Raw genomic sequence first — 25846 nt, 5'->3', positions numbered from 1 at the left:
CGACCGCGGGGAGCTCAAACTGGCCGACTTCGGTCAGTAGCGCCCCCTATGGCGTCTGTCTGAACTGTCTCTTGATGGCTCTGTCCACCGATTGGTCTGCTGGTGCTGTCAGTGTTGCTGGTTCTGTCAGTGTTGCTTTTACTGTCAGGGTTGCTGGTATACTGTCAGTGTTTGTCTTTTAACTGTTTATGAGTTATTCTGCTCTTTGTTTATGGTGGTTTTCATTTTCTTTTATTATGTGGGTGGCAATGCAGTATCCACGCTGCTTTGAAATTTATAAGTTTAGAAGATAGAACATATTTATGCGCATATTTAATCTGGTTGCAGTAAAATAAAGACTCAATATAAGCTTTATAAGCTTTTATTTAAATTACGGAATGGAATATGCTGTATACGTTGAGGTCCTACCTGGACCACCATCAGGGGGGCACAACCACTTACGTTGTCCCGGGCCCTGGGGGGGGGGGGGGGGGGGGGAATGGTCCATGATTACTGTCCCTGGCCTGGGAATGATATAATAATATAATTTTGTCCCGGGTCTAAGAATTTACTGTTACTGTGCTCATTCTCTGGATAGAAAAGACTGGAAATGTTTTGACTGGTTGAACTTAAGCAGCCAAAGAGATTCTTAAAGTCCGTTCTGTTATTTATTTATTTATTTTATTTAATATTTATGTACTATGTTATGGCAGCACAGTACACAGTAAACCCTTCCTCCCTCCCTCCCTCTCTCTCTCTCTCTCTCTCTGTCTCTCTCTCTCTCCCTCCCCCTCCCACTCCCTCTCTCCCTCCCCCAGGTCTGGCCCGGGCCAAGTCTATTCCCACGAAGACGTACTCCAACGAGGTGGTGACGCTATGGTACCGCCCCCCCGACATCTTGCTGGGCAGCACTGACTACTCCACCCAGATAGACATGTGGTGAGGCTGCGCTTTCCGTTTCCTTTTCGTATTACAGGGGTTTTTACAAACCACGGTGGTGTTTATAGGGTTAAAATGTTAACTGCTCTGTAATTCTATCATAGCCATTCCTATATTTTTTGGATTTCATATACAGGGGTGTACTTACTGATTGAACCGTTGCCTTTTTAATTTTTTTATTAAATATGTAAAGTAGCTGAGAGCTTTTAGGCGGTGTTATGAAATTCAGCCTGAATTCATGTTGAGGGCTTGAGTGAGCGAGTGGGTTGCAGGGGGTCTAAGGCTAAGCTCTTGAACAGAATGATTCAAACATGTATTCTTAAAATGCAATTGAGGACTATTGATCGTGTGAATTATGTGATGTGGATTAACATGTTTTGTTGAAATTATTTGCTGTTATTCCGTTGGGAATATGAGTCGAATGTGTATCTCAGTTAGTTTTAACTCTACAAAAACAGCACATTCTTTTTTTGTTGAGTTGTTCATTTAAATAAATAGGCAGTAAGTCCTTTGAGTAACTGCCTGTGTTTACATATAGATTAAATAAAATCCTTGTTAATATAAGTCTCCTAATTGTTGCATATGTACTGTGGTACTGTAGATATTATGGGGTTGAACTGTATGGAACTTTTTCACTTACGGTAAGTTAACCCTGTGAAGAGTAGTTTTTTTTAGAATGTTTTTTCAAAATTCTAAGTTCGTGTTCTAGAACTCCACTGCTTTCAGTCACCAGCAGTGATTGTGACATCAGCATTAGAATGTTCAGTTAAGAACATTCTAATCACACACGTGTGTGATCTTATATACTTTAAAGATGACCTCAGTCCGTCCTATCCTCTCTCTCTCTCCCCCAGGGGAGTAGGGTGCATCTTTTACGAGATGTCCACCGGTCGGCCCCTCTTCCCCGGCTCCACAGTGGAGGAGGAGCTGCACTTTATCTTCAAGCTGCTGGGTGAGGGCCCCCCACCGACAGGACAAGCTGTTGCATGGAGCAGGGCTCAGCTGGGGGGCGTTTTCTGGCACAGCTGAAGATCAGGGGCTTAGGTGGGGGGGGGGGGGGTCCTGGGGGCCACTTCCACCGGGAGGAAGTCTTCTGAATGTCATGCAGTAATTTGTAAACGGGGGGGCGGGATTTGGAGATTGTGAGTGTAGTGTCTTTGTTATTTTAGTGACAAATTGTAGTTGACTTACTTTGCTCATTAATGATTGGCATTAGCAATATGCTATCTGACTACACAAAAAATAATTCCAAGGGGCAGTTTAAATTCCAGATAAACGGCAGTGGCCATTTACAGCCAGAAAAGCCACAGGAAGCGGTTGCAGGTTTGTTCCCTTCCAGTGGAGTATTTTAGGCAGCCACCTTTCACCATATCTCCAATTTTCAGTGCCACTCCTCCTAAAGGCTGCAGTATATTTAAGCAGTGTCGCACTCAAGGTCGTGCTTTTATACCGTACATCAGCGCGGCTGTGATTCGGTCGTAGGCACTCGCCCTGCGGCCTCACGTCCAGTTTAATCACCACCGCGCTGATGTACCGTACAACGGCACGACCTCCCTAGTGCTATTGCTTTTATACGCCAGTTCTACTGGCCTTCAAGCTATCTTATCAAGTAATAATTGAAGTTGTAGTTTATTTTGCTCCGTCAACAGGTATTATTGTTCCTTCAGATTCCGTTTAAATTAATCTTTTTTTTTTTTTAAACAATGTGTCAGTTAGAATGTTAACAAGGCGGAGTGATACGTTAAACAGTAAAAAGTTCCGGTACTGTTGTACCGTGTACCAGCACTCTTTGAATGCCTCTTGTCCAATCAAATCACTTGACCGGAACTAGCTGTTGTACTGTATAATAAAATATCTAGATTAGTAGCAAGAAAATTATTAGCAAGAACAGTTACTGAAAGCACGCGTAAAATATTTATTCTTCTGTGAATGTGCAGCGTTGGCGAATGCTTTCTCAGTCTGTCCTCCAAAGTATTACACAAGAAAAAGGCTCAATTAATGTCAATCACACTATATTATTTTATTCAGATGTGGTTTGGACCAAAGTGTCAGGTTTGTTTGGCTTCCTGATGTTATTGAAGTTATTTAATTTGTCATCAAGGCCTTCACTACAGTAGTTTTAAGAGACAGAGCCTGATCCATCATGGCTGCTATTCTGAGCATAGAGACATATTTCAAGGTAGAAGCCTTTTGGAGACATCGAAGCAGTATTGATGTTTCCTATATAAATTCATTGCCCATAATTTCCTGAGACGCTTTTAATTTTATTACTTCAGTAGCTGGTGCACACAGGGCGGCAGGACATGTAAAATAAACAACCTTTTAATCATTGGAGTAATAAACGCTGTCTTGGCCTTTACGCAATATTGTTTGATTAATGCTTTTTTAGCAGGCCTGAGGAGCGTGATATAAGAGATAACAACATGTGTTCATAAAGATTGCCTCGTTAAAGATATTGATAATTTTACACAATGAGAAGGGTGACATTCAGGATTAGCAAACTTGCTAACTTAGATAGAAAGCCGCCCTGGTCTCACTGGAGAAGAACATTTCTAAAATGGTAAAATGGAGTAGCCTTTTTAAAAACTTTTGTGACAAAATTCCCTGCAATTGGCCATATTTTTTCCAGAGTGAAACAACAGACATCCATAAGCTTATAAATGTAAATTCCCTTATTTCAAAATTATTAAATGTTGACATTTTCTTCATATCATATTTATTGGTCACCAGACAAATTTACTGTCAGAAATTGATTTTAGTGTTTCCAAATGACAAAATCCGATTGCATTGCACTGAGCGGTGTCTGTCTGGGTCTTTTAAGGCACACCCACGGAAGAAACCTGGCCTGGAATTACCTCAAATGAGGAATTCATCTCCTACAACTACCCCCGCTACAGACCCGACTGTCTGCAGAACCACACCCCGAGGTATGCACCCCCCCCCGCCCGCATTTCTCTACCCCCCCATTACAGACCCGACTCTGCAGAACCACACCCCGAGGTATGCGCCCCCCCCCCCCCGCGCATTTCTCTATCCTCCCATTACAGACCCGACTCTCTGCAGAACCACACTCCAAGGTACCCCCCTGAATTTGTCTACCCCCGTAGTAAATCCAACTCTCTGCAGAACCACACTCCGAGGTACCCCCCCCCCCCCCAAATTTGTCTACCCCCGTAATAAATCCAACTCTCTGCAGAACCACACCCCAAGCTATCACCCCCCCCCCCTTCCCACGGCATTTCTCTGTGCTGAGTCAGTCAGAATCTCTCTGCGTAGCTGTGTTTGTGCAGGTACTTTCACGGTACCCTTGTGAGACATTGTCTGTGTGTACGTGTGTGTGTGTGTGTGTGTTCTCCACCTTTTCTCTCAGATTGGACAGTGAAGGAGTAGACCTGCTCTCCAAACTACTACAGGTGAGATCCTGTTTCAACAGTGCTAGTTACACACACACACACTGACAATCACACACTGCTATAGCTCTTCTGTCATAATTCTCAGTTCCTGTTTCAGTATTTCAAGATCTTGTAATATGTTCTTATAATATGTGTACTTGTCTGTGTGTAAGTCTGTGTGCATGTGTGTGAGATGAGTGAGTATGTGTGAATGTGAGGTGAGGGTGTGTGTGTGTGTGTGTGTGTGAGAGAGATGAGTGTGTGTGTGTGAATGTGAGGTGAGGGTGTGTGTGTGCGTGTGTATGTTGGGTGTGTGTGCGTGTGTGTGAGAGAGATGAGTGTGTGTGTGTGTGTATGTTAGGTGTGCGTGTGTGTGAGAGAGATGAGTGTGTGTGTGTGCGTGTGTATGTTGGGTGTGTGTGTGTGTGAGTGTGAGTGTGTGTGTGTATGTTAGGTGTGTGTGTGTGTGAGAGAGAGGAGTGTGTGTGTACTAATTAGCTGTACTGTGGGGATTCAGTTTGAGGGAAAGAAGCGCATCTCTGCAGAGGAGGCCATGAAACACCCCTACTTCCACAGCCTGGGAGAGCGAGTGATCACACTGCCAGACAGTGAGTCTCTCATACACACACACACACACACCTTACATACACACACACGCACGCACACATGCACACGCACACTCATCTCACACAAACAAAGACAGACACGCACACGCACACACTCTACAGACACACACACACAAACACACACCCACACATGTCACACACAAAAACACGCACACACACACATCTCACACACGCACCTCACACATACCCTCTCCTCATGCACACACACACACACACACACACTCGCACACACAGATATGCGCACACACATGCACATCTCACACACATCCTCCTCACACGCACACATAAAGGCAAACAATATATAAAAACTCTGAGAGACAGCAAGTGTGCAGTATGCACCAGTCATTTTAAATATGCATTTCCAGGTTTATCAATATGTAAGAAACACACAGCATCTCCCTTTTCCTCTCACCTCAAAAGTATGAAAATGTGTGAAAAAAATCTCTTCTTCTTCAGCTACTTCTATATTTGCACTTCAAGACATTCAGCTGGAGAAGGAGCCGGGGATGAGAACCAGCTCCTTGTCTGATTCAGGTGAGAAACGGGGCGCAGAATCCGCGCGCTGAGCCGTGGCTATAAACTACCGCGGCGAAATGCTAATTATGTTCGTGTTTCTGAGTCAGGTCCCGTCCTGCGCGAGCGTACGATCAGCTGAAATGAGGCGTGTGGCAATGTACTGTATTAATCCTGTACTTCTCCATGGGCCATAACGCATACTGTAGGAACGGGTTAACGTCAATTCAAATTCAATTTAACTGTATTCGTGTGGCGCGTTTTTTACAGAGACGAGGTAAAAATAAAAAACTGTCCCAGGGGGAAGAAAAACACTCAAAAGGTGGCAAAAAAAAAACACTCCCGAATGAGAATGAATCTCGAGAGGAACCTGGTTATAGAGGGGAGGGGGAGCCCCTCCTCTGCTGGACGACCCGAAACTCTGTCCTTTCTGGCCCTTGGGGGCCTCCTGGTGTCCGCTCCACCTCAGAGTCTCCGTGACTCTCCTGCTGTGTTCGTTTTGCTCAGGGGGGTCAGATTGCCCTTGTTAATAATGGATGCCGCTGGATTCCTCCCTGAAAGGCTTCTATAAAAGCTGGAGCCTCCCTTTTTTTCCCTGAAATGTAATACGGACACAAGTACACCGCATCAGGGCAGTCAAGAGAAGGAGAAAAACAATCTCAATCTTCCTCCTCCCTCTTCTTCACAACTTTTTTTTTTGAGCCACCTAATTTTCAGTCTTTCTCCCATCTATCCTCCCACCCCCAAACTCACATTCCCCCCCCCCACCCCACCCTTCACACCACCCCATGTTTTCACTTCAACTTCTCTCGCATTCTTCTTTAACCCTTTAAGGTGTGAGAGTCACAAGTATGCGATTAGAATGTTCTTAGCTGAACATTCTAATGCTGATGTCACAATCACTACTGGTAACTGAAAGCGATGGAGTTCCACAACGTTGATTTAGAATTTAGAAGAAAAAAAATTTCCACGAAAACCTACTCTTCAAAGGGTTACTTTCATCTGTCTCTTGCTCGACCCCTGCCTCTCTCACTCTACACCTCTTCTCCTGTTTTCCCTCCTTCTCTCTCTCTCTCTCTATCTGTCAGCGGTGGTGAGAGCAGGTACAGGATGTGAAGTTGTGAATGAGGTACGGTGACGCGCGAATCGCGGCAGCACGGACGCACCGGCCTCTCCACCCGCACACCTGGCCGCGTTACCTGCCTGCCAGCTCTTCTGTCTCTGAGGCCTGGAATTAGTCTGACCGCGGTGGTCCTCCCACAGGCGGGAGATCCAGGGTCAGAAAGTAAAAGTCCTCCCCAGTGTTTTTGTTGGACTTGTCACCTGGACTTGCTCATTAGCGTAATTCTTCAGCCAGGAGGTAGGCTGGCTGAGTTCATGGGTGGAAGAAACAGATGGCCGGACTTTTACTTTCTGACCCCTGGACTTTTCACCTCTGCATCCTCCTTGAAAATGATCATTTTGAGCTAGGCATGCATTTTTTTTTGTCACTTAATTTCGCAAATGCTGTTGTGTGACAATAAGGAATAAATTACTGAAAGGGACCTACTCCGTTTGGGATTTAATTAATTTTGTGTGTCAGAAAAATAAAGGCTGTTCTGAGAAATGCAATTATCAAACACATGCCACTAAATAAATTAACAGGAAAACATACGTGTAGGTTAATGAGAGGCATTAAAAATTTAGTTTCTGCTTTGATGTAGTCATTCATTCATTTTGTGACATTTATTGGGTCGTCTGTGTATCTGCCAAACATACATTTAAATTGCCCACCCAGTTTCATGGCATGACGATAACCTGAAGACTCCTTACTGTAACCTGTAAAGAGTCCGTATCCCAGTCCAGCTTAAGTGTTGAAGCTGTATAGTGCTGGCAGTTCTTCCAGTAACCTGCTCTCTCAAGAGACCATTGTTTTTTAGGCCTTAGTCAATCACAACGTCTTTGCTTTGGCAAAGATAATAACTATAATAAATAAACTCCAGAGGACTCGAGAGTTCTATTTCACTTTATTTAACTTAAATCTTTCCTTTATTTGAACTGGGATTCCTGTCCAGCTATCAGATGCCTTCTACAGTGGAGACCTGGCCAGGAGGTCAGCTCAGATACAAAGAACACAGTGTGCATTTTTGTGCTTGTTTTTAAGGCCCTTTTGAATTCGGTGGAATTGCCTAAACATTCTAGTCAATTGAATGGATACGCAAATATGTTTTCTCGGTGTGTGAGAAAGGTATCTAACATTTGGCGTCTGCAGTTCTACCAGCACCTACAGTGAGTAGCTTGCTACTGTACATATGTTGTAATTTAATAAATAACAGGTATGGATTGCCTTTATTGAAACCAGATAAAACACTCCATGTACGACACCCAAGAAATAACAGTTTTAGTAATTTGTCACATTTTTCATAGATCCCCAATTCCCTAGTTACTGAATGTTGAGGGAACAAACCACCAAAGCGGTGAGACTAAATCCAGGCCTGGCCTGTTTCTGAGCTGTTGCTTCGGTAACACCCCCCCCCCCCCCCCCCCCCCCCCCTTGGCAGTTCCCGTGCTCGTTTGCTAATGCATTGTGGGTAATTTTGATTTTTTTTTGTGCGCACAATTTTTTGGAGTTTTTAACTTCTGCGTCGCTGTTCTTCCAGAGCTTCTGCAGCGATGCCTAAGGTTCCGCCAGTCCTTAGGTACAGTGCGTTCCCTCGCTTTGCCCCCGAAGGAGCCGATAACCCTCCCCCTCTTATCCCGTCAACTCTCCTGTGTGTCCAAACCGTGCAGCCCCTGTCCCCCATTTTGACCTTTTAAAAAGATAACCATTCCAAAAACTGGCTGTCGACATTTAAATGGTGGGTCATTTAAGATGTTATTGGCCTTGCTACAACTAGACATAATCAATTTATGTATTTTTTTCTTTCATATATGCATCCAAACCTTTGAATTTTTTTGTACTATATATTTAATAGTTGTGCCTCCAGTGGACGAGAAAAAAGGTTGACATTACAATTTTTTCTATGAATTTTCAGATATTGCTAATCTGTTTAATCGTGGCATATTTTTTGGGAACTTCTGTTTTCTGGATAAATTCATTAATTTACTCCCAGATGCACACTATTTTTAACTCAGAAAAAGGTGTAGCGCATGTTAAGTATATGCTGAATGTCCACTGAAGTGCGGATGATACTGATTTCTGTTGTTGTCATTCTGACAGACATCAGTAAGAAAGATCAGTGGACAGCAGCCTGTCTTTTAAAAGCACATTGTCGAACTGGCACTTTTAAATAGGAAACTGTGGTTATAGCTGAAAGAATACACCATTGCACATTGATTGGGATGGCAGGTATGCCATCCAGCCAAATTACACCTTGGTGGGACGGCATGCCCCATACCTGTACAGCACCGAGAGTTTGGCACTTCTCAGGGTTCCCCACAGAAATAACCACAACAGCCACAGACTCTCAGACCTTAAAAAAACATTCAATTCTGTACATTCTGACCCCATTTCTATAGACTCTAATTTACAGGTTAACCACACGTGCAGAAACCCGCATCCATGAATGGTTACTTCTTTTGTTTGTTAAAATGACCGTTCCTTCAGTGATTCCTGGACCTCTCCCCCACCCTCCCCCCTGTGTGCTTGGGCCAGGCCAAGGGCTCTAGTCAGACATGCCTGCAGTGCAAGTTGCAGGAGGAAGTCTCCCGACTCCTGCTTCACTAATCTGGGGGCAGTATTGATACCCGGAAGCTTCTGCCTTTTAAAATACTGTTGCCATGGCAGCCTGGTAGCTTTGAACTATGGCAAACAAAAGGGATAGAAGCCTACTACTTTGAAGCTGATCACCAATAAAAAAAGCTTGTTTGCCTGTCTTGAATATGACTTGGACAAAAGGGGAAGTTCAACGAGCCAATAAGGCTGACAAGCACTGTACAATTATTATGTAACACATAGCAGAACATGGCAGTCTTATTTTTGGCTTCTGTCATAAAGAGATCAAACAATTGAACATAAAAAATGTAGTAAGGTTCACTTGGTTTGTTTTTTTGTTTCTTTTAGTGTGTAGATATCATTTTTCTTAATGCATGGTCCATGTTAGTGGATTCCCTGACCTTTTTTTAGAACCCTACACAAAATATGCCAGGTCATATCCAAATGTTGCTGAATTATGCCAGAAAATACACACACACACAACAATTTATTTATTCAACGCAGCAACCACAGCAGCCTTAATATTTCAGTGATTCAGGTACAGTTTTTGTATTGTTCACATAATTCTAATTTTAAGTCATGTGACCTGGTTTTCTATTTGTCCTCATGTCACTTTAATGAAGAAACTGAGTAGCAGAAGTGGGCCTATGGCCACAGTGGGGCAGCCCACTTGAATGGAAGAGTGGCGTAGTTCCCATTGGCTTAGGATTACATTTCAACTTTTGGGGAGACATACTGCAGGGCCATCTTTTTTTTACATGAACATACATCAAGTCTGACAAGCATGCTAGCCGGTACTATCTAGTCTACAATTCATTTGTATGAAAATATTGGGGGTGACATGTCTCCTTGTCTCTCCCCCCCCAAACATATGCATACGGTAGTTCCCCATCTTAGGGGCTGGAGCATCAACCACAGCATCGTTTTCCTTCTCCAGGGAGGGGCACAGAGAATTCAGATGCATGCAGCCCGGCAGCCAATCACAGCCCACCGTGACTCCCTCCAATGTGCGCGCTTTGCTTGTGCCTCATCCTGGTGCTTATCGTCATCTCATTTGTCAGCTTGGTTGTCTCGACGATGGCGTCAAAACCCAGTGGTCTCCCCACTGCCCTACTCTGCTCCTTACTCCTCTCGGTGTGTGTGGGGAAGACTTTGCATGTGACTGGAGCTGAACAGCCTATCAGAACTGTTAATGGAACTGAACAGCCAATCAGAACGGTTCATGGAACTGATCGGCCAATCAGAACTGTTAATGGAGCTGAACAGCCTGTCAGAGCTGTTAATGGAGCTGAACAGCTTGTCAGAACTGTTAACAGAACTGAACAGCCTGTAAGAAATATTATTGAAAATGAACAGCCTGTCAGAACTGAATATTGGAACTGAACAGCCAATCAGAACTGTTAATGGAACTCAACAGCCTGTCAGAACTCTTCATAGGAACTGATCGGCCAATCAGAACTGTTAATGGAACTGAACAGCCAATCAGAACTGTTAACCCCCTGTTGCCCCCTTGTCTCTCCGCAGTGAACAGCATTCACCGGCGGCAGAGCCTGCTCTTCTGAAAGGAGGAGAAGAAGGAAAGAGCGAGAGAGAGCAAGACGCTGACAGACATTTCCGCATGTGATGAAGGGATACATATTTAATTTTTATCTCCTTTTTTTTTTGTTGTTGTTGACATTTTCATTTTTTTCATTTTTCAACTGTGTTAAGGGGTCCTGTGATGTTTTTGTGTAAAGGGGGGGTGGGGGGTTTCTAGCTGTTTACATTTGAGATGAGGTAGAGGGTGGGGGTTTTTACAGCAATATTCACTACCCCCTCCCGTGCACCGTATACAAGTTTACCATGACAATCGCACACTTTTTTTTTACCATCCTTTTCCCCCTGTGTTTACTGCTAATGTGTGAAAAGCCCTGTGTTTTCTTAATAACACAGTCGACTGTGTTACATGGCGCTCACTGACAAATCTGGTATACCTGCTTAATACAGGTATGATAAAAGGTTAGGTGGAAACAAACCTTAACAGCAGGTTGGAGGCGTTAATGCGCACAGACTTATATCATGTCATTATTGAGTAGGCAGAAGCATTGATTCGAACTACGATGACTCAGTAATTATTGATGTGGGTTGCGCAATAACCCCAATACCCTGGGAATGCGATGTGTTGCCATAGTTACATAAAGCAGTTATATAAAACAAACAAAATGCAATAATGATGACAATAATAATAATGATAATAATCATAAAAGAATTATGCAGATCAGGGTCAAATCTGGAGGGGGGAGAAGGTGGTGAAAAATCACGCAGGTACTGTTGAGAAGTGAATGTCTTGGAGGGACTCTTCCTCAAACCAGTCTTCCTCGGTCCCTGATTCGTCAGACAGCATTTCTCTTTGCACATCCCTCTTCGCATTGAAAACCAACCGCAGCATGTACCAGCTGAATGCGGCTTGAATTCCAGTGCAGGTTTTTGGCATGACTCCAGTATTTTCTTTCTGTTATTAATTAACTGCCACTCAACTGATCTAATGCCTAATTTCTTACATACCAGTTTGCATGAAATGCAGAAATCTCCTCTACATGTGGAGATTTTGGAGAACTGCGAGCGGAGTGAAGTCTACATGTTAGTCACAGTTCACCCAGTCCACAGACTTCAGATAAGGAAGACCCTATAAGTGTTTACAGTCGCGTTGTACCAAATCCCTGCTCTGGAATGAATGTAAAGGTTTGCTTTTCCAAGTGTACAACGACAGGCCAGTCCGCTCCCTTCAAACCAAACTCCCGCGTCGTCAGCGTCGGTACGATTCGCGCAGAACCAGAAATGGTCCGTCAGAGAAACACGAACACGTTCTTTGCCTTTTGTTTTTTTTTTTTTTTTGATCCCTGGGTGAGTTAGTTGTATGATGAAAGGACACGTGGAAAGGGACCTGCTCTTTTCGGAGTGATCGGATAGTCTCTCATTCTTGTGAGGGCACAATCTAAGGAATTACCCATGAGCGCTGAGATGGCGGGTGGTTTCTTCCAGGATTGGCCAGTGCCAGCTCGTGCAGCTCACACAGTTGGAATAATAATGTTTGGGCGATGGTTGGGGTAGGGCAAGGGAACAGAATCTGAGTGACAGTTTAATGAATCGGCAATGTATGAAATCTGTTGAGGTCAAAGCGAAATGTGAAACATTGATAGTCCATCACCCTTCAAAATAACACCTGCCGAGGCGGAGGTGTTTTCGGACATTTTGATAACACTGAGTCTGTGACCAGTTTCTAGCAGGGTGTTTTTGAGAATTTTTACATTTCATTTAGGATTACTCATTTGTTTTCTCTTTTTTTAGGTATTGGTTGTGACCCACAGAAAGGGGGGGTGAGAGCTGGAAGTTAAATTGGTAACATGAACGATCTGTGGTGTCTCATTGTTCAAAGTGGGCAAACGTAAGATGATATATTGTGGAAGAACCTGGTTCAATGTAAATAGCCTGAGAACGCTCATTCAGAGTGTGACAGGATACTGTGCAATGAGAGGGCCTCTTATCAATACATTATTGTGAAAATATGAGAGTAACTTTGTGTTGTTATAATTATCATTGATGATAATATTGTTATTTTTTTATTTTTTAAGAAGAAAAACAGTTGCTTAATCATAGGAAACCTATTTGGTATAGATAATTTGGTTTTTTTCTGATGTTTGTTGTTTCTTTTGAAGGTGACTTTTGGGAGGGCTAAAATGGCTGTTCTTGGCTGTTAAAGTGGTCTCCTGCTCCACTGCGCAATAACTGACTGTGTTTATACCTTGCATTTTTCAAAATTCCCAATGGATTATAATTACTGTATGACAGGCGTGGATATGCAGTTCATCAAACACGGTCGAGGTCGGCAGCACTTACACGTTTGTCCTGGAAGCTGAATTTATCGCCCGTTTTTTTCTCTTTTGTACTGGACTCAATCGCTGAAATTTTGATATCAGACTTTTTGATATCAAGAGTTTATTCTTCGTCCAGAGTGGCATTACGTGTCAGCTGTGTAGAGCCAATAATGTAAAACCTCTAAAGTAAAGTTATCATTTCCGCAGGATTTCATTTCATTGAACAGTGTGTCTCAAAGGTGAATATCTAAACTGAGATCTGATTTATTAAAATATTTTTATTTTAGGTTCATCAGTTTAGGTTCACCTGTGAGCAAAAGGTTACAGAGAAGAAAAAGGACAATTATATTTTGTGTATTTCTGTAGTGCATCTGTATTGTGTCTTTTTTTATGACCTCTTCATTTGGCGCATTATTAGCTTACAACCAATTTCGTTGCATATTTTGTTGTGTGTGTGTGTGTGTGTGTGTGCATGCATGTAACTCGGAGAGAGAATTAGGTGTGCTGAAGTATACCTGTATACCATATATACCTGTGTGTGTGTGAGAGAGAGAAAGAGACAGATTCATCAGCCAAACGTTTGAAAACCATATAGACACACCCAAAAAAAAAGCAATATCTGATGTAAATGCACATTATATTTGCCAGATAATAGACACTGACATCTGACACAGATTGTAATTTCTATCTGAGGTGCAGTTACATTGAAAAGAAAGGGCTGGGGGATTTGCTTAATACAACGTTGTGTAAGTATTTATATTTAAGTGGGCGTTTAGGCCTTAGGCATGGATGTACAGCTACCAACAAGTTTTTGAAATGTGGAAGAGTAATGTAAATGTTAAAAAAGAAAAAAAAAAAAAAAAACTTTGTGGGAGGGGAATGCTGATGTTGACTCCATTCCGATCAAAAACATGGCTACACTATATTTCACAATGTCCCCTTTCTCTTTTATTGCAGTAGAGTTTATATTTTTTTTATTTCTTGTAAGTTTCTCTTCATTTTTTGAAAATGGTACACTGTAGGTGTGGCAGTTGTGAAGACAAATCTCTGTGACTACAGGTGGTCATGGTAACCCGGGCGTGGGACAGGACCTCGCCGAGGACGCTATCCGCGGCTAGCTGAGCGCCCGGAGCGAATTTGGAAAGCGCCGTCCTGGTATTTGTGTTTAAGAAACAACGCATAACTCATTTATTTTTTTTATTTCTTTGTGGGGGAGGTAACGCTAGGCACTCAGCCACTTCCACCTGCCGCTGCTAACCATCACAAACCATCGAGTCACTGGTCATCATACATGTAGAACACTCAAAAATTAATTTCATATAACTTCTCATGGAGTGAGCAGATTTTCTGTATCTACTATTTCTTGTTTAATTGATCCTGGGCAGTGATTGGTAAGAGCAGGCATCAAAATTGTTTTTTTTATAGTCATTAATTATACAATCCATGAAGCAATGGATAACATGGTAATTTGCTCTTCCCAAAATTCTTTAATAAAGCTGGCATTGGTTAAATTAAAACAAGTTCACTAGTGCCAGTGCTTGGCACAGAGTGTAATCTAAAGGTGTGTTGGATGGCTGTTGGACTCAGTTTAAAAAAATTATTTTGACTTAATATTTTGCTTACTTCAGATTGTAACCAAATGCTTGCAATAATGGCAGGCATCCCTGTTTGGACATACATTGGGCACATTTTGGAATGTGTGTTCCTGGTTCCTCCTCAATAGCTGTGAGGATTTTTCTAACCAGAATGCCAGGTTATTACGGTCATACAAGCACACTTTGTATTTGCATAACTTCAGCCAACATCAGTACTCATTCTGGTAAGAAGAGAGAGTCACACTTTACATTACAGTGACTCTACATCTGTGTCATTACTAATTAAATATTATGCAAACGGACCCTTGTTAGATAGTCCTTATTTTGCTGAAAATTCCCAATATATTTCATATAAATATATATATCGTATGTAATAACTACATAATACATCCGTGTGTAGTTACACAGGTATAATACGCGGTATGGTAAAGGTACTACTGAATTTTATTTGTTTACGTAGGAAGGATGCTTCTTTTCAAACTGTTTTTGAATCTGAAAACAGTCCAGTGCTGCCTCAGTATAATCTGTCAAATTCATAAATCAATATGACTGTGAATTGAAAAGCCTCAGTGCCCATTCCAAAAATATAATTGCCATCATAATTAAGCCAAAGTATAAAGTTGGGGGGAATTCATTTGTTTTATAAAATTTAATTTAATTTATTATTATTTTTTAAATCTTGGGTTATTGTCACACGTCAAATTCTGCTTCTCATATGTAAACATTTCCAATTCAAAAACATGCTTAATGTTTAAACAATTTGTCTTTTCAGGATATTTATTTTAAAGTGAATTACATATTTGAAATGTTATAATAATGGATATTTATAGCTGTGAATAAAAAGAACAATATAAATATGAATAGAATTTCCTTCAGTTCAATGTATATTGCGCAGCAACTTTCTGTTCTTGGCTGCCATTGGCTTTTGCAACTGTCCGATACCAAAGTTATCTGCAAGCTTGCATGGTATATAATTCTTCCACATTTTGCTCAAAAGCAATTTGCTAGCTATGAATTTCTTATTAACTGGTCCATTTATTTCAAGTTGCTGCAAAATATAGATTACTGTATTGTGCCCAAATACTTGTGGACTTCAAGTATGAAAACAATATTTTCATTATTCTTGAATATATAAATGCTGTAAAAACAAAAAATATATATATAATATGTTGTTTTATTCAATGTATTCAAAATATATCGTTCAATAAAACAATGCAAATTTCTCAAGATTCTTTATTTTCTTTTATCGAAATGTCTTAATTTCCAAAACTTTCATTTCAGTGTACAGTATTTGTGTGCGTGTGTGTCTGTGTGTTGATTGAAAGGCCTAAGACTTCGAAATTGACTCAAAAAAAGATTGCAAGCAAATTCCATTTCAGTGCCTCCCCACACTGATATTAGTGACACATGAACCGAATGAATGAATGAATGAATGAAGGTTTTTTTTTGTCTCGTGCCTCCCATGTGGCCCATGCCATATGGGATTATATGACACACCATCAAATACAAATACAACATGGAGGTGAGCGACAGTATATATGGGATTTATGACACGCATGCAAACCTTTGTTTTTTGTGCGTACGGTGTACCCCAGGTGTTTGAGATGATGAATGCTGACTGCTCATAAATGTTATGCATAATCCTGCTCATGTGATTAGCATAAGGAAACAGCCATGAACAAATACATAAGAAAAAAATTATGAATGCTGAGATGTTCTTGGAAACGTTCTTACACACTGTTTACGATCAAATGTGATCGTACACGTTTCATGAATGAGGCCCATTGTGTTGATTATGAGTCCAGTAGTCATAATAAAGGAGTCAATTCACCAGCTTGACTCTCACAGATCTATGAACTCAGTACTAAACTCCTACTAATTTGAATTTAAACAGATTTACTAACAACGATATCAACTATGGGTTGTGCAGAGAGCAGGACTGTTGCCTCACAACATGAAGTTATGAGTTTGAATGTGAGGGCCTTTCTGTGTGGCGTTTGCATGTCCACCCCCGTGTCTGTGTGGGTTTCCTCTGGGTACACCGGTTTCCTCCCACAGCCCAAAGACACGCAGGTTAGGCTCTGAATTGTCCTTTGGGTATGAAAGTGTGGGTGAATGGTGTGTGGGCCCTGCAATGGATTGGTGATCTGTCGGGGGTGTTTAAAAATCCAATGCTAAAACAATTGTTTATACTCATATGGAAAATAATCTAAGCTGTGTTTACGAGAATCACATAGCAACATCTATGATAGAATATCATGGAGAAACCAGATTATAAAACTGGCATTCAACCTGAGACCGACCATCTGGAGACTTAATCCATCGATTGTCTCCGCGATTGGCTAGTTTTCCGTTTCCAGGCTGAGTTTTGCAGTCTGAATGCTTGCTTATTTTCAAAATGGATGCGCCCTTAACAGCACGTGAGCTGTTCACGGAGGCTGTGAGAGCTGTTCTGGAAACGTGGCCAGTACTGCAAGTATGTTTACTGTTTTAAAACACACACCAGATATATATCTCTGACACTCTATAGGAAAAAAGATGCTTTACCACTTTAAATAGCTGCACCGTGTAGAGCTAAGTTGGCGACAGCTAGCTGATAGTTCGCTGAGATAGTTAGCCGTCTCCGTTCCTTCGAGAGGGTATTGAGGATAATCGTTGTTTAGTTAATGTAATATGAAATTTGTTTAAACTTCATTATCCCCTTGTGTGTTTTGAAGTCTTCAGTTAATATCGTTAATGACTTCTCCTTGGAACAATGTTTAAACTTGGTAGATGAATAACGTTAATCGAATTCAAAACAAGCTAGTTATCGATAGCTCTAATGTTAGCTACCACCAGACTATTTAGCGAATGTTATACGTTAGAGTAGCAGTTAGAACTAGCTGCCGGTCCATTTTTTGCAGTAGGCTATTAACTATAACTAACCTTACCATTTTGTAAATAATGCGTGTATGGACCTTTCCAAACAAACAGAATTGTAGTGAATTGTTTGTACAAGTAGTCTAATGAAAGGCTTAAATGTGCACACGCCATGCAACAATTGTACAGTAGATATCTAATTGTAGCTGCTTAAGGCAAAACGACAGCCCTGACATCAAGCAGATTATTAGGCGAAGCAATCTGACATTTCTTCTCTCTCGCTGCAGATCGCAGTGGATAATGGATTCGGTGGAGTTCACAGCCAGCAAAAAGCAAACTGGATGGTTGATGTTGTACAGCAGTACTTCCGTGAAAATAGTAAGTATGCCTGTTTTCATTATTAATTCACTAGGCTACATCCGTATCTGATCATTTAGTACTGTTGTTTGTGATAGTGCTGGAGGGTTGAACATATGTTACTAGTTATTAGCTACGTTCATATTTTGTCACAAAACATTGCCTTCGGAATACATGTTTCCGTTAAAATTCAGGTGTTTTTAAGAACTTGGCTATTAAAAGTGTTCATATTGCGCCGCCCTTGCTTCACTGTCTCAAAACGTAGGCCTGTAATATGAACGCCGAGGAACCTTAGATTATATTAACTCATTATGTAAATAAAACTTTCTCCCAGTAATCATGAATCAGCACAAGGCTAGGCTAGCTTCTCAAGCTGGGCTAACTGACAAATCAGCCTAGTATTCTTTTCGCACCTTTGGGTCCATCACCTTGACTACTGTGACTCCCTTAGCTAGTTTGTATGAGCTACTCTAAAACTCTATATTTTGTTGGATTTTGGATTTTGACCGTTGTGAGGGGAATGTTCCTCCGACTGTACCGTCTGGCAGTGGAAGGTGGCATTTCAAACAGCTCACACACTCCTACCCCGAGATACTTTTTACGTTTTACTAAGTAAGACCCATTAACATTAACCCCTTTTGTACAAGGGAAACCTGGCCAAGAGCTAGCAATACAAAGTATAAGCACAAGTATCCACTTCCATTACATAAAGAAAAGTACAGCATTAAGCTACAGAAATTGAACATAATGAAACAGTAATGCATGAAACACTGAGGGGGAGGATCATTACTGTCTATGAATGGGTTTGTTTTGACTTTTGCTCTACAAAGACATTTCTTGTTGGCAATAGTTGACTCATGTCTGAAATTACCACCATGGTTCTTGGTCGGGTAGAGTGGTGTGACAAATAGGTTTGCTCTGTTTCCAGCTTGGAAATTGGTGGGATGTCAGTGGTAATGGGGGTGTTTTGTCGTTTTTTCTAGATAACTTGGAGCAGTATGAAGTGGAGGATTTCCTAGCGGACTTGATGAACAATGAGTTTGACACGGTGGTTGATGATGGCAGTTTGCCTCAGGTGAATTTTTATCTCTTCACTTGTATAAAATGTGCCTGGATTTTATACAGTACACTGCCCGTCACTTGTAGTTTTTTTAATGCATTTGCTTCAGTTTTCTGTTACGTGAAACTACACATTTATCTGCACAGCTTATTTAAGAGTAATGGGTAAGGAGCTGGTCTTGTAACCTAAAGGTCACAGGTTCAATTCCCAGGTTAAACACTGCCGTTGTACCCATGAGCAAAGTACTTAACCTGCATTGCTTCGGTATATATCCAGCTGTGTAAATGGATACAATGTAAATATAATGTACAGCTACATAATAATGACTGATATATGCTTTTTTTTTTACCATCAGATGGAAATAATCCTGTCAGTCTCTGTTATATGTAGCTCTATTGGACTTCACCATGCAAATACCCTGCCTTTGTAACATCAGTTACCATGGTGTTGCCCATATGATCTTGTTTTTGGTACATTCATCTCACCTTTGCGCAAATGCATCCATTCTTTACCAGGTGGCATTGCAAGTGAGTCAGTTCTTCAAGCAGTGTGAACAAGGGAAGTTGTCAGAGGTCAAAGGTCAGATCGCCAAGCTGTCACAGAAGAAGGCTACTGGGAGGGCCAAGGCAACACCAGTGCAAACCCCCGCCAATGAGGAAGAGAGTGAGGAGGAGGAGGAGGAGGAGGGTGCAGAGGTACATTAAAATAAACATTTTAATGGTTTTATGAACTGAAAACACATACAGGATTATGTATAAATGCTACTGGGGTTTTTTTTTGTTGGTTTTGTTTTTTTGCCTCACATGCTTGCTGTTTGGGGGGTTCTTGGTCTGTTTTTGCTCTTGCTCCATTTTTGCCCTTTTCCGCCACTCTGTAAAGCATCTTTGTGGCAGTAAAAAGAGCCACACAAATACAATTGATTAGTTTTTTTGAAAACTAAACTGCTGTAGTTAACTGACGGTGGATACTTCAATCTAACTCTGGGGCGACATAGCTCAGGAGGTAAGTGCGGTTGTCTGGCAGTCGGAGGGTTGCCGGTTCGATCCCCCGCCCTGGGCATGGCGAAGTGTCCCTGAGCAAGACACCTAACCCCTAATTGCTCCCAACGAGCTGATTGGTACCTTGCATGGCAGCCTTTCACTGTTGGTGTGTGAGTGTGTGTGTGTGAATGGGTGAATGCGAGGCATCAATTGTAAAGCGCTTTGTACCATTTACCATAACTTAGAACTCTTGCATTGGAATTGGCAGGCTATGGACTGTGGAGAAGCAACAGAGACGAAGTCCTCAGCCAAGCTGCCCAATGAGCAGGACCCCCCTTCCCCACCCAGTGCAGGCCAGGATGAGGACGGTTGGACGGTGGTGCGCAGGAAGAAGTGAAAGAAGGGTCTTTCCAAAATTTAAAGAGGAAGAGGAGTGTGAGGAAGAACCTGGGACTTGTTTACCGAGCCAGCTGAACTGACCGTACGCTGGTAGACTCACACTTTACCTGTCCTCTAAGGTATAGGTCTGTGTGTGTGCGTGCGTTTACCCACATAACGAGCCCAGGACCATGTGGGCCTCAAGAACTGTTTTTCTCTTTCTTTCTTTTTTTTTAAAACGAAAAACTGCGCACTGTTTTTCAAAAAGGAATTCTCCCATCTTGATGATAAAAGCCTTGATATCGACCAGATCTGTATCAAGCACCGTCTATATTTATTCATCATTTAATGTGGTTTGTATTATCTCTTTGCATTTTTATTGCAGAAAACATTGTAAGGGCAGGTATACGATAGATAATTATTCTCTAATATTTAACTGAAACATTGACGCTGTTACAGTGTTGGGATTTGTCAACTGTATTCGGAAACGGTAATATTGTAAGAAGAAACAATCTTCATGAGGTATTCACCTTACATTGCAATATTTCAAAAAGCCATTGACTTGATGTTTTTACTTTTGACCCTGATCCATGAATATGTTCATAAAAACGCTCCATCCCATAAAGGATTGTGACTCACTTGGCTTTGTCAACATCTTCAATTGGCAAAAAGTAGCAATGGGCAAACTGGGTGTTGTGGGATATTTAAAACCATTTTATCTCAGTTCTTCATTAATGGTTCACTAAACTACTTCTTTGAAACTGAGTTTTGCTGTAAACAAAAAATAACATTTTCACAAAAGAGAAAAAGTTTTTTAAACCATCCTAAAATTGAGAAAAATACATAAGACATTTTTTTTAAATGACCTCAAACATATTTAGCATTTTTATTATTCATGATATTTAACTTGTTTTTCATCAATTTTGAATGGGTTTTCTGAAGATTTCAAAGATATCTATCTAGATATCTCAATTAGGGTTAAGGGCTCAAACTTGGGTTAGGGTTAGGAAAACGGTAAGTCTGAGGGTTGAGGGGAGTTCACGGCTGTGTTCAGCAGCTTGAAGAACGGTGAGTAGATGAGTTTCTTAATGATTTTGACTTGAGCCAAATATTTTCTATACTAGCATGTGTACCTATGGCCATTGAAAAATTTGCAATAAATGCCTGTTTTTTTCCAGGGAAAATCTTTATTAAAATGTTTTTCAATGACCTCAACCATATTGTTTTCCTTTTGTTTTATTTAATTCATATTTACCTTGTTTTTCATCAATTTTAAATGGGTTTTCTGAAGATTTCAAAGATATCTATGGCTTCAATTAGGGTTAAGGGCTCAAACTAGGGTTAGGGTTAGGAAAACGGTATGTCTGAGGGTTAAGGCGAGTTCACAACTGTGTTCAGCAGCTTGAAGAACGTTGAGTAGATGAGTTTCTAAATGATTTTTAATGACCCAAATATTTTCTATACCAACGTGTACATATGGCCATTGAAAAATTTGCAAAACATGCATGTTTTCTTCAGGGAAAACCTTTATTAAAAATGTTTTTAAATGACCTCAAACATACTGTTCTCCTTTTGTTTTATTTAATTCATATTTACATTGTTTTTCATCCATTTTAAATGGGTTTTCTGAAGATTTCAAAGATATCTATGGCTTCAATTCGGGTTAAGGGCTCAAACTAGGGTTAGGGTTAGGAAAACAGTAAGTCTGAGGGTTGAGGGGAGTTCACGGCTGTGTTCAGCAGCTTGAAGAACGGTGAGTAGATGAGTTTCTTAATGATTTTGACTGAGCCAAATATTTTCAATACTAGCATGTGTACCTATGGCCATTGAAAAATTTGCAATAAATGCATGTTTTTTCCAGGGAAAACCTTTATTAAAATGTTTTTCAATGACCTCAACCATATTGTTTTCCTTTTGTTTTATTTAATTCATATTTACCTTGTTTTTCATCAATTTTGAATGGGTTTTCTGAAGATTTCAAAGATATCTATGGCTTCAATTTGGGTTAAGGGCTCAAACTAGGGTTAGGGTTAGGAAAACGGTATGTCTGAGGGTTAAGGCGAGTTCACAACTGTGTTCAGCAGCTTGACGAACGTTGAGTAGATGAGTTTCTAAATGATTTTTAATGTGCCAAATATTTTCTATACTAACATGTGTACATATGGCCATTGAAAAATTTGCAAAACATGCATGTTTTCTTCAGGGAAAACCTTTATTAAAAATGTTTTTAAATGACCTCAAACATACTGTTCTCCTTTTGTTTCATTTAATTCATATTTACCTTGTTTTTCATCCATTTTAAATGGGTTTTCTGAAGATTTCAAAGATATCTATGGCTTCAATTCGGGTTAAGGGCTCAAACTAGGGTTAGGGTTAGGAAAACGGTAAGTCTGAGGGTTGAGGGGAGTTCACGGCTGTGTTCAGCAGCTTGAAGAACGGTGAGTAGATGAGTTTCTTAATGATTTTGACTGAGCCAAATATTTTCTATACCAGCATGTGTACCTATGGCCATTGAAAAATTTGCAATAAATGCCTGTTTTTTCCAGGGAAAACCTTTATTAAAATGTTTATCAATGACCTCAACCATATTGTTTTCCTTTTGTTTTATTTAATTCATATTTACCTTGTTTTTCATCAATTTTAAATGGGTTTTCTGAAGATTTCAAAGATATCTATGGCTTCAATTTGGGTTAAGGGCTCAAACTAGGGTTAGGGTTAGGAAAACGGTATGTCTGAGGGTTAAGGCGAGTTCACAACTGTGTTCAGCAGCTTGACGAACATTGAGTAGATGTGTTTCTAAATGATTTTTAATGAGCCAAATATTTTCTATACTAACATGTGTACATATGGCCATTGAAAAATTTGCAAAACATGCATGATTTCTTCAGGGAAAACCTTTATTAAAAATGTTTTTAAATGACCGCAAACATACTGTTCTCCTTTTGTTTCATTTAATTCATATTTACCTTGTTTTTCATCCATTTTAAATGGGTTTTCTGAAGATTTCAAAGATATCTATGGCTTCAATTAGAGTTAAGGGCTCAAACTAGGGTTAGGGTTAGGAAAACGGTAAGTCTGAGGGTTGAGGGGAGTTCACGGCTGTGTTCAGCAGCTTGAAGAACGGTGAGTAGATGAGTTTCTTAATGATTTTGACTGAGCCAAATATTTTCTATACCAGCATGTGTACCTATGGCCATTGAAAAATTTGCAATAAATGCCTGTTTTTTCCAGGGAAAACCTTTATTAAAATGTTTATCAATGACCTCAACCATATTGTTTTCCTTTTGTTTTATTTAATTCATATTTACCTTGTTTTTCATCAATTTTAAATGGGTTTTCTGAAGATTTCAAAGATATCTATGGCTTCAATTTGGGTTAAGGGCTCAAACTAGGGTTAGGGTTAGGAAAACGGTATGTCTGAGGGTTAAGGCGAGTTCACAACTGTGTTCAGCAGCTTGACGAACATTGAGTAGATGTGTTTCTAAATGATTTTTAATGAGCCAAATATTTTCTATACTAACATGTGTACATATGGCCATTGAAAAATTTGCAAAACATGCATGTTTTCTTCAGGGAAAACCTTTATTAAAAATGTTTTTAAATGACCGCAAACATACTGTTCTCCTTTTGTTTCATTTAATTCATATTTACCTTGTTTTTCATCCATTTTAAATGGGTTTTCTGAAGATTTCAAAGATATCTATGGCTTCAATTAGAGTTAAGGGCTCAAACTAGGGTTAGGGTTAGGAAAACGGTAAGTCTGAGGGTTAAGGTGAGTTCACAACTGTGTTCAGCAGCTTGAAGAACGGTGAGTAGATGAGTTTCTTAATGATTTTGACTGAGCCAAATATTTTCTATACTAGCATGTGTACCTATGGCCATTGAAAAATTTGCAATAAATGCCTGTTTTTTCCAGGGAAAACCTTTATTAAAATGTTTTTCAATGACCTCAACCATATTGTTTTCCTTTTGTTTTATTTAATTCATATTTACCTTGTTTTTCATCCATTTTAAATGGGTTTTCTGAAGATTTCAAAGATATCTATGGCTTCAATTAGGGTTAAGGGCTCAAACTAGGGTTAGGGTTAGGAAAACGGTAAGTCTGAGGGTTAAGGCGAGTTCACAACTGTGTTCAGCAGCTTGAAGAACGGTGAGTAGATGAGTTTCTTAATGATTTTGACTGAGCCAAATATTTTCTATACTAGCATGTGTACCTATGGCCATTGAAAAATTTGCAATAAATGCCTGTTTTATCCAGGGAAAACCTTTATTAAAATGTTTTTCAATGACCTCAACCATATTGTTTTCCTTTTGTTTTATTTAATTCATATTTACCTTGTTTTTCATCCATTTTAAATGGGTTTTCTGAAGATTTCAAAGATATCTATGGCTTCAATTAGAGTTAAGGGCTCAAACTAGGGTTAGGGTTAGGAAAACGATAAGTCTGAGGGTTAAGGCGAGTTCACAACTGTGTTCAGCAGCTTGAAGAACGGTGAGTAGATGAGTTTCTTAATGATTTTGACTGAGCCAAATATTTTCTATACTAGCATGAGTACCTATGGCCATTGAAAAATTTGCAAAACATGCATGTTTTTTCCAGGGAAAACCTTTATTAAAATGTTTTTCAATGACCTCAACCATATTGTTTTCCTTTTGTTTTATTTAATTCATATTTACCTTGTTTTTCATCAATTTTAAATGGGTTTTCTGAAGATTTCAAAGATATCTATGGCTTCAATTAGGGTTAAGGGCTCAAACTAGGGTTAGGGTTAGGAAAACGATAAGTCTGAGGGTTAAGGCGAGTTCACAACTGTGTTCAGCCGCTTGAAGAACGTTGAGTAGATGAGTTTCTTAATGATTTTTAATGTGCCAAATATTTTCTATACTAACGTGTACATATGGCCATTGAAAAATTTGCAAAACATGCATGTTTTCTTCAGGGAAAACCTTTATTAAAAATGTTTTTAAATGACCTCAAACATACTGTTCTCCTTTTGTTTTATTTAATTCATATTTACCTTGTTTTTCATCAATTTTAAATGGGTTTTCTGAAGATTTCAAAGATATCTATGGCTTCAATTAGGGTTAAGGGCTCAAACTAGGGTTAGGGTTAGGAAAACGGTAAGTCTAAGGGTTGAGGCAAGTTTATGGCTGTGTCCTTATATAGATAAGACATAATGTTCATGTCAACTATGGTGAGATAAATTCATAGAAATGTCCTTGAAGAAATTTATGAAAAAGGTGTTTCAGTGGAATGCTTCAAAACAGATAAGACTGATGTCCAAAAAATGAAGAAAAGAAAGCAAGAATTTTTCAAATGCAATTTTTTGATTCTGGTGGATAGGGCATCATGTTTATATAACAAAGACGTTGAATTAAAACATGATGAAAAATGTGTTTTAGTGGAAAACTTTTTTAAAAAAAAGCAATTTAAATGTCACATTTTGAGTCTGATGAATGGGAATTCACTTGAAATTAACAGCCATGGTGAAATAAATGTAAAGAAATGTTTAAAGAAATGTAGGATGAAAAATGGGTTTCAGTGGAAAACAGAAAATATATAAGATTAGTCTTATATCCAAAAAATGGAAAGAAAATGCAACAAATTTTAAATGTAATT

At 40.0% G+C, this 25846-nt stretch overlaps 2 protein-coding genes and 1 long non-coding RNA gene across 4 annotated transcripts in view; 2 read left to right on the top strand and 1 right to left on the bottom strand.

Moving 5' to 3' along the window:
- The window catches only part of cdk16 (cyclin-dependent kinase 16), a 33745-nt gene extending 19896 nt beyond the window's left edge, over positions 1–13849 (top strand). For both annotated transcript variants that reach the window (XM_035382883.1, XM_035382882.1), the window contains 9 exons: positions 1–32; positions 798–918; positions 1773–1870; positions 3740–3845; positions 4289–4331; positions 4828–4918; positions 5393–5470; positions 6538–6578; positions 10668–13849. The exon at positions 1–32 is cut by the window's left edge and continues 92 nt beyond it. In XM_035382883.1, the coding sequence (XP_035238774.1) occupies positions 1–32; positions 798–918; positions 1773–1870; positions 3740–3845; positions 4289–4331; positions 4828–4918; positions 5393–5470; positions 6538–6578; positions 10668–10670 (613 nt within the window). In that variant the 3' untranslated portion in view covers positions 10671–13849. The remainder of the gene's footprint in view (positions 33–797; positions 919–1772; positions 1871–3739; positions 3846–4288; positions 4332–4827; positions 4919–5392; positions 5471–6537; positions 6579–10667) is intronic.
- Positions 13850–16954: 3105 nt separating this feature from the next.
- On the top strand, positions 16955–20864 carry tsr2 (TSR2 ribosome maturation factor). Its single transcript, XM_035380780.1, has 5 exons — positions 16955–17068; positions 17739–17829; positions 18792–18883; positions 19384–19563; positions 20117–20864. Exons 1-5 carry the CDS (start codon positions 16991–16993, stop codon positions 20243–20245), a joined length of 570 nt encoding a protein of 189 aa, XP_035236671.1. The 5' UTR covers positions 16955–16990; the 3' UTR covers positions 20246–20864.
- LOC118207315 lies at positions 20813–22246 on the bottom strand. Its single transcript, XR_004761355.1, has 2 exons — positions 22165–22246; positions 20813–21132 (listed from the first exon to the last, which is right to left on the bottom strand). It is a non-coding gene; the product is annotated as an uncharacterized LOC118207315 (long non-coding RNA).
- Between the last annotated feature and the right edge of the window lie 3600 nt (positions 22247–25846).

This window comes from Anguilla anguilla, chromosome 11 (assembly GCF_013347855.1).
Source record: "Anguilla anguilla isolate fAngAng1 chromosome 11, fAngAng1.pri, whole genome shotgun sequence".
NCBI lineage: Eukaryota > Metazoa > Chordata > Actinopteri > Anguilliformes > Anguillidae > Anguilla > Anguilla anguilla.
The sequence above is the reverse complement of the archived record's forward strand: the minus strand, read 5'-3'. Positions and strand labels throughout refer to the sequence as shown.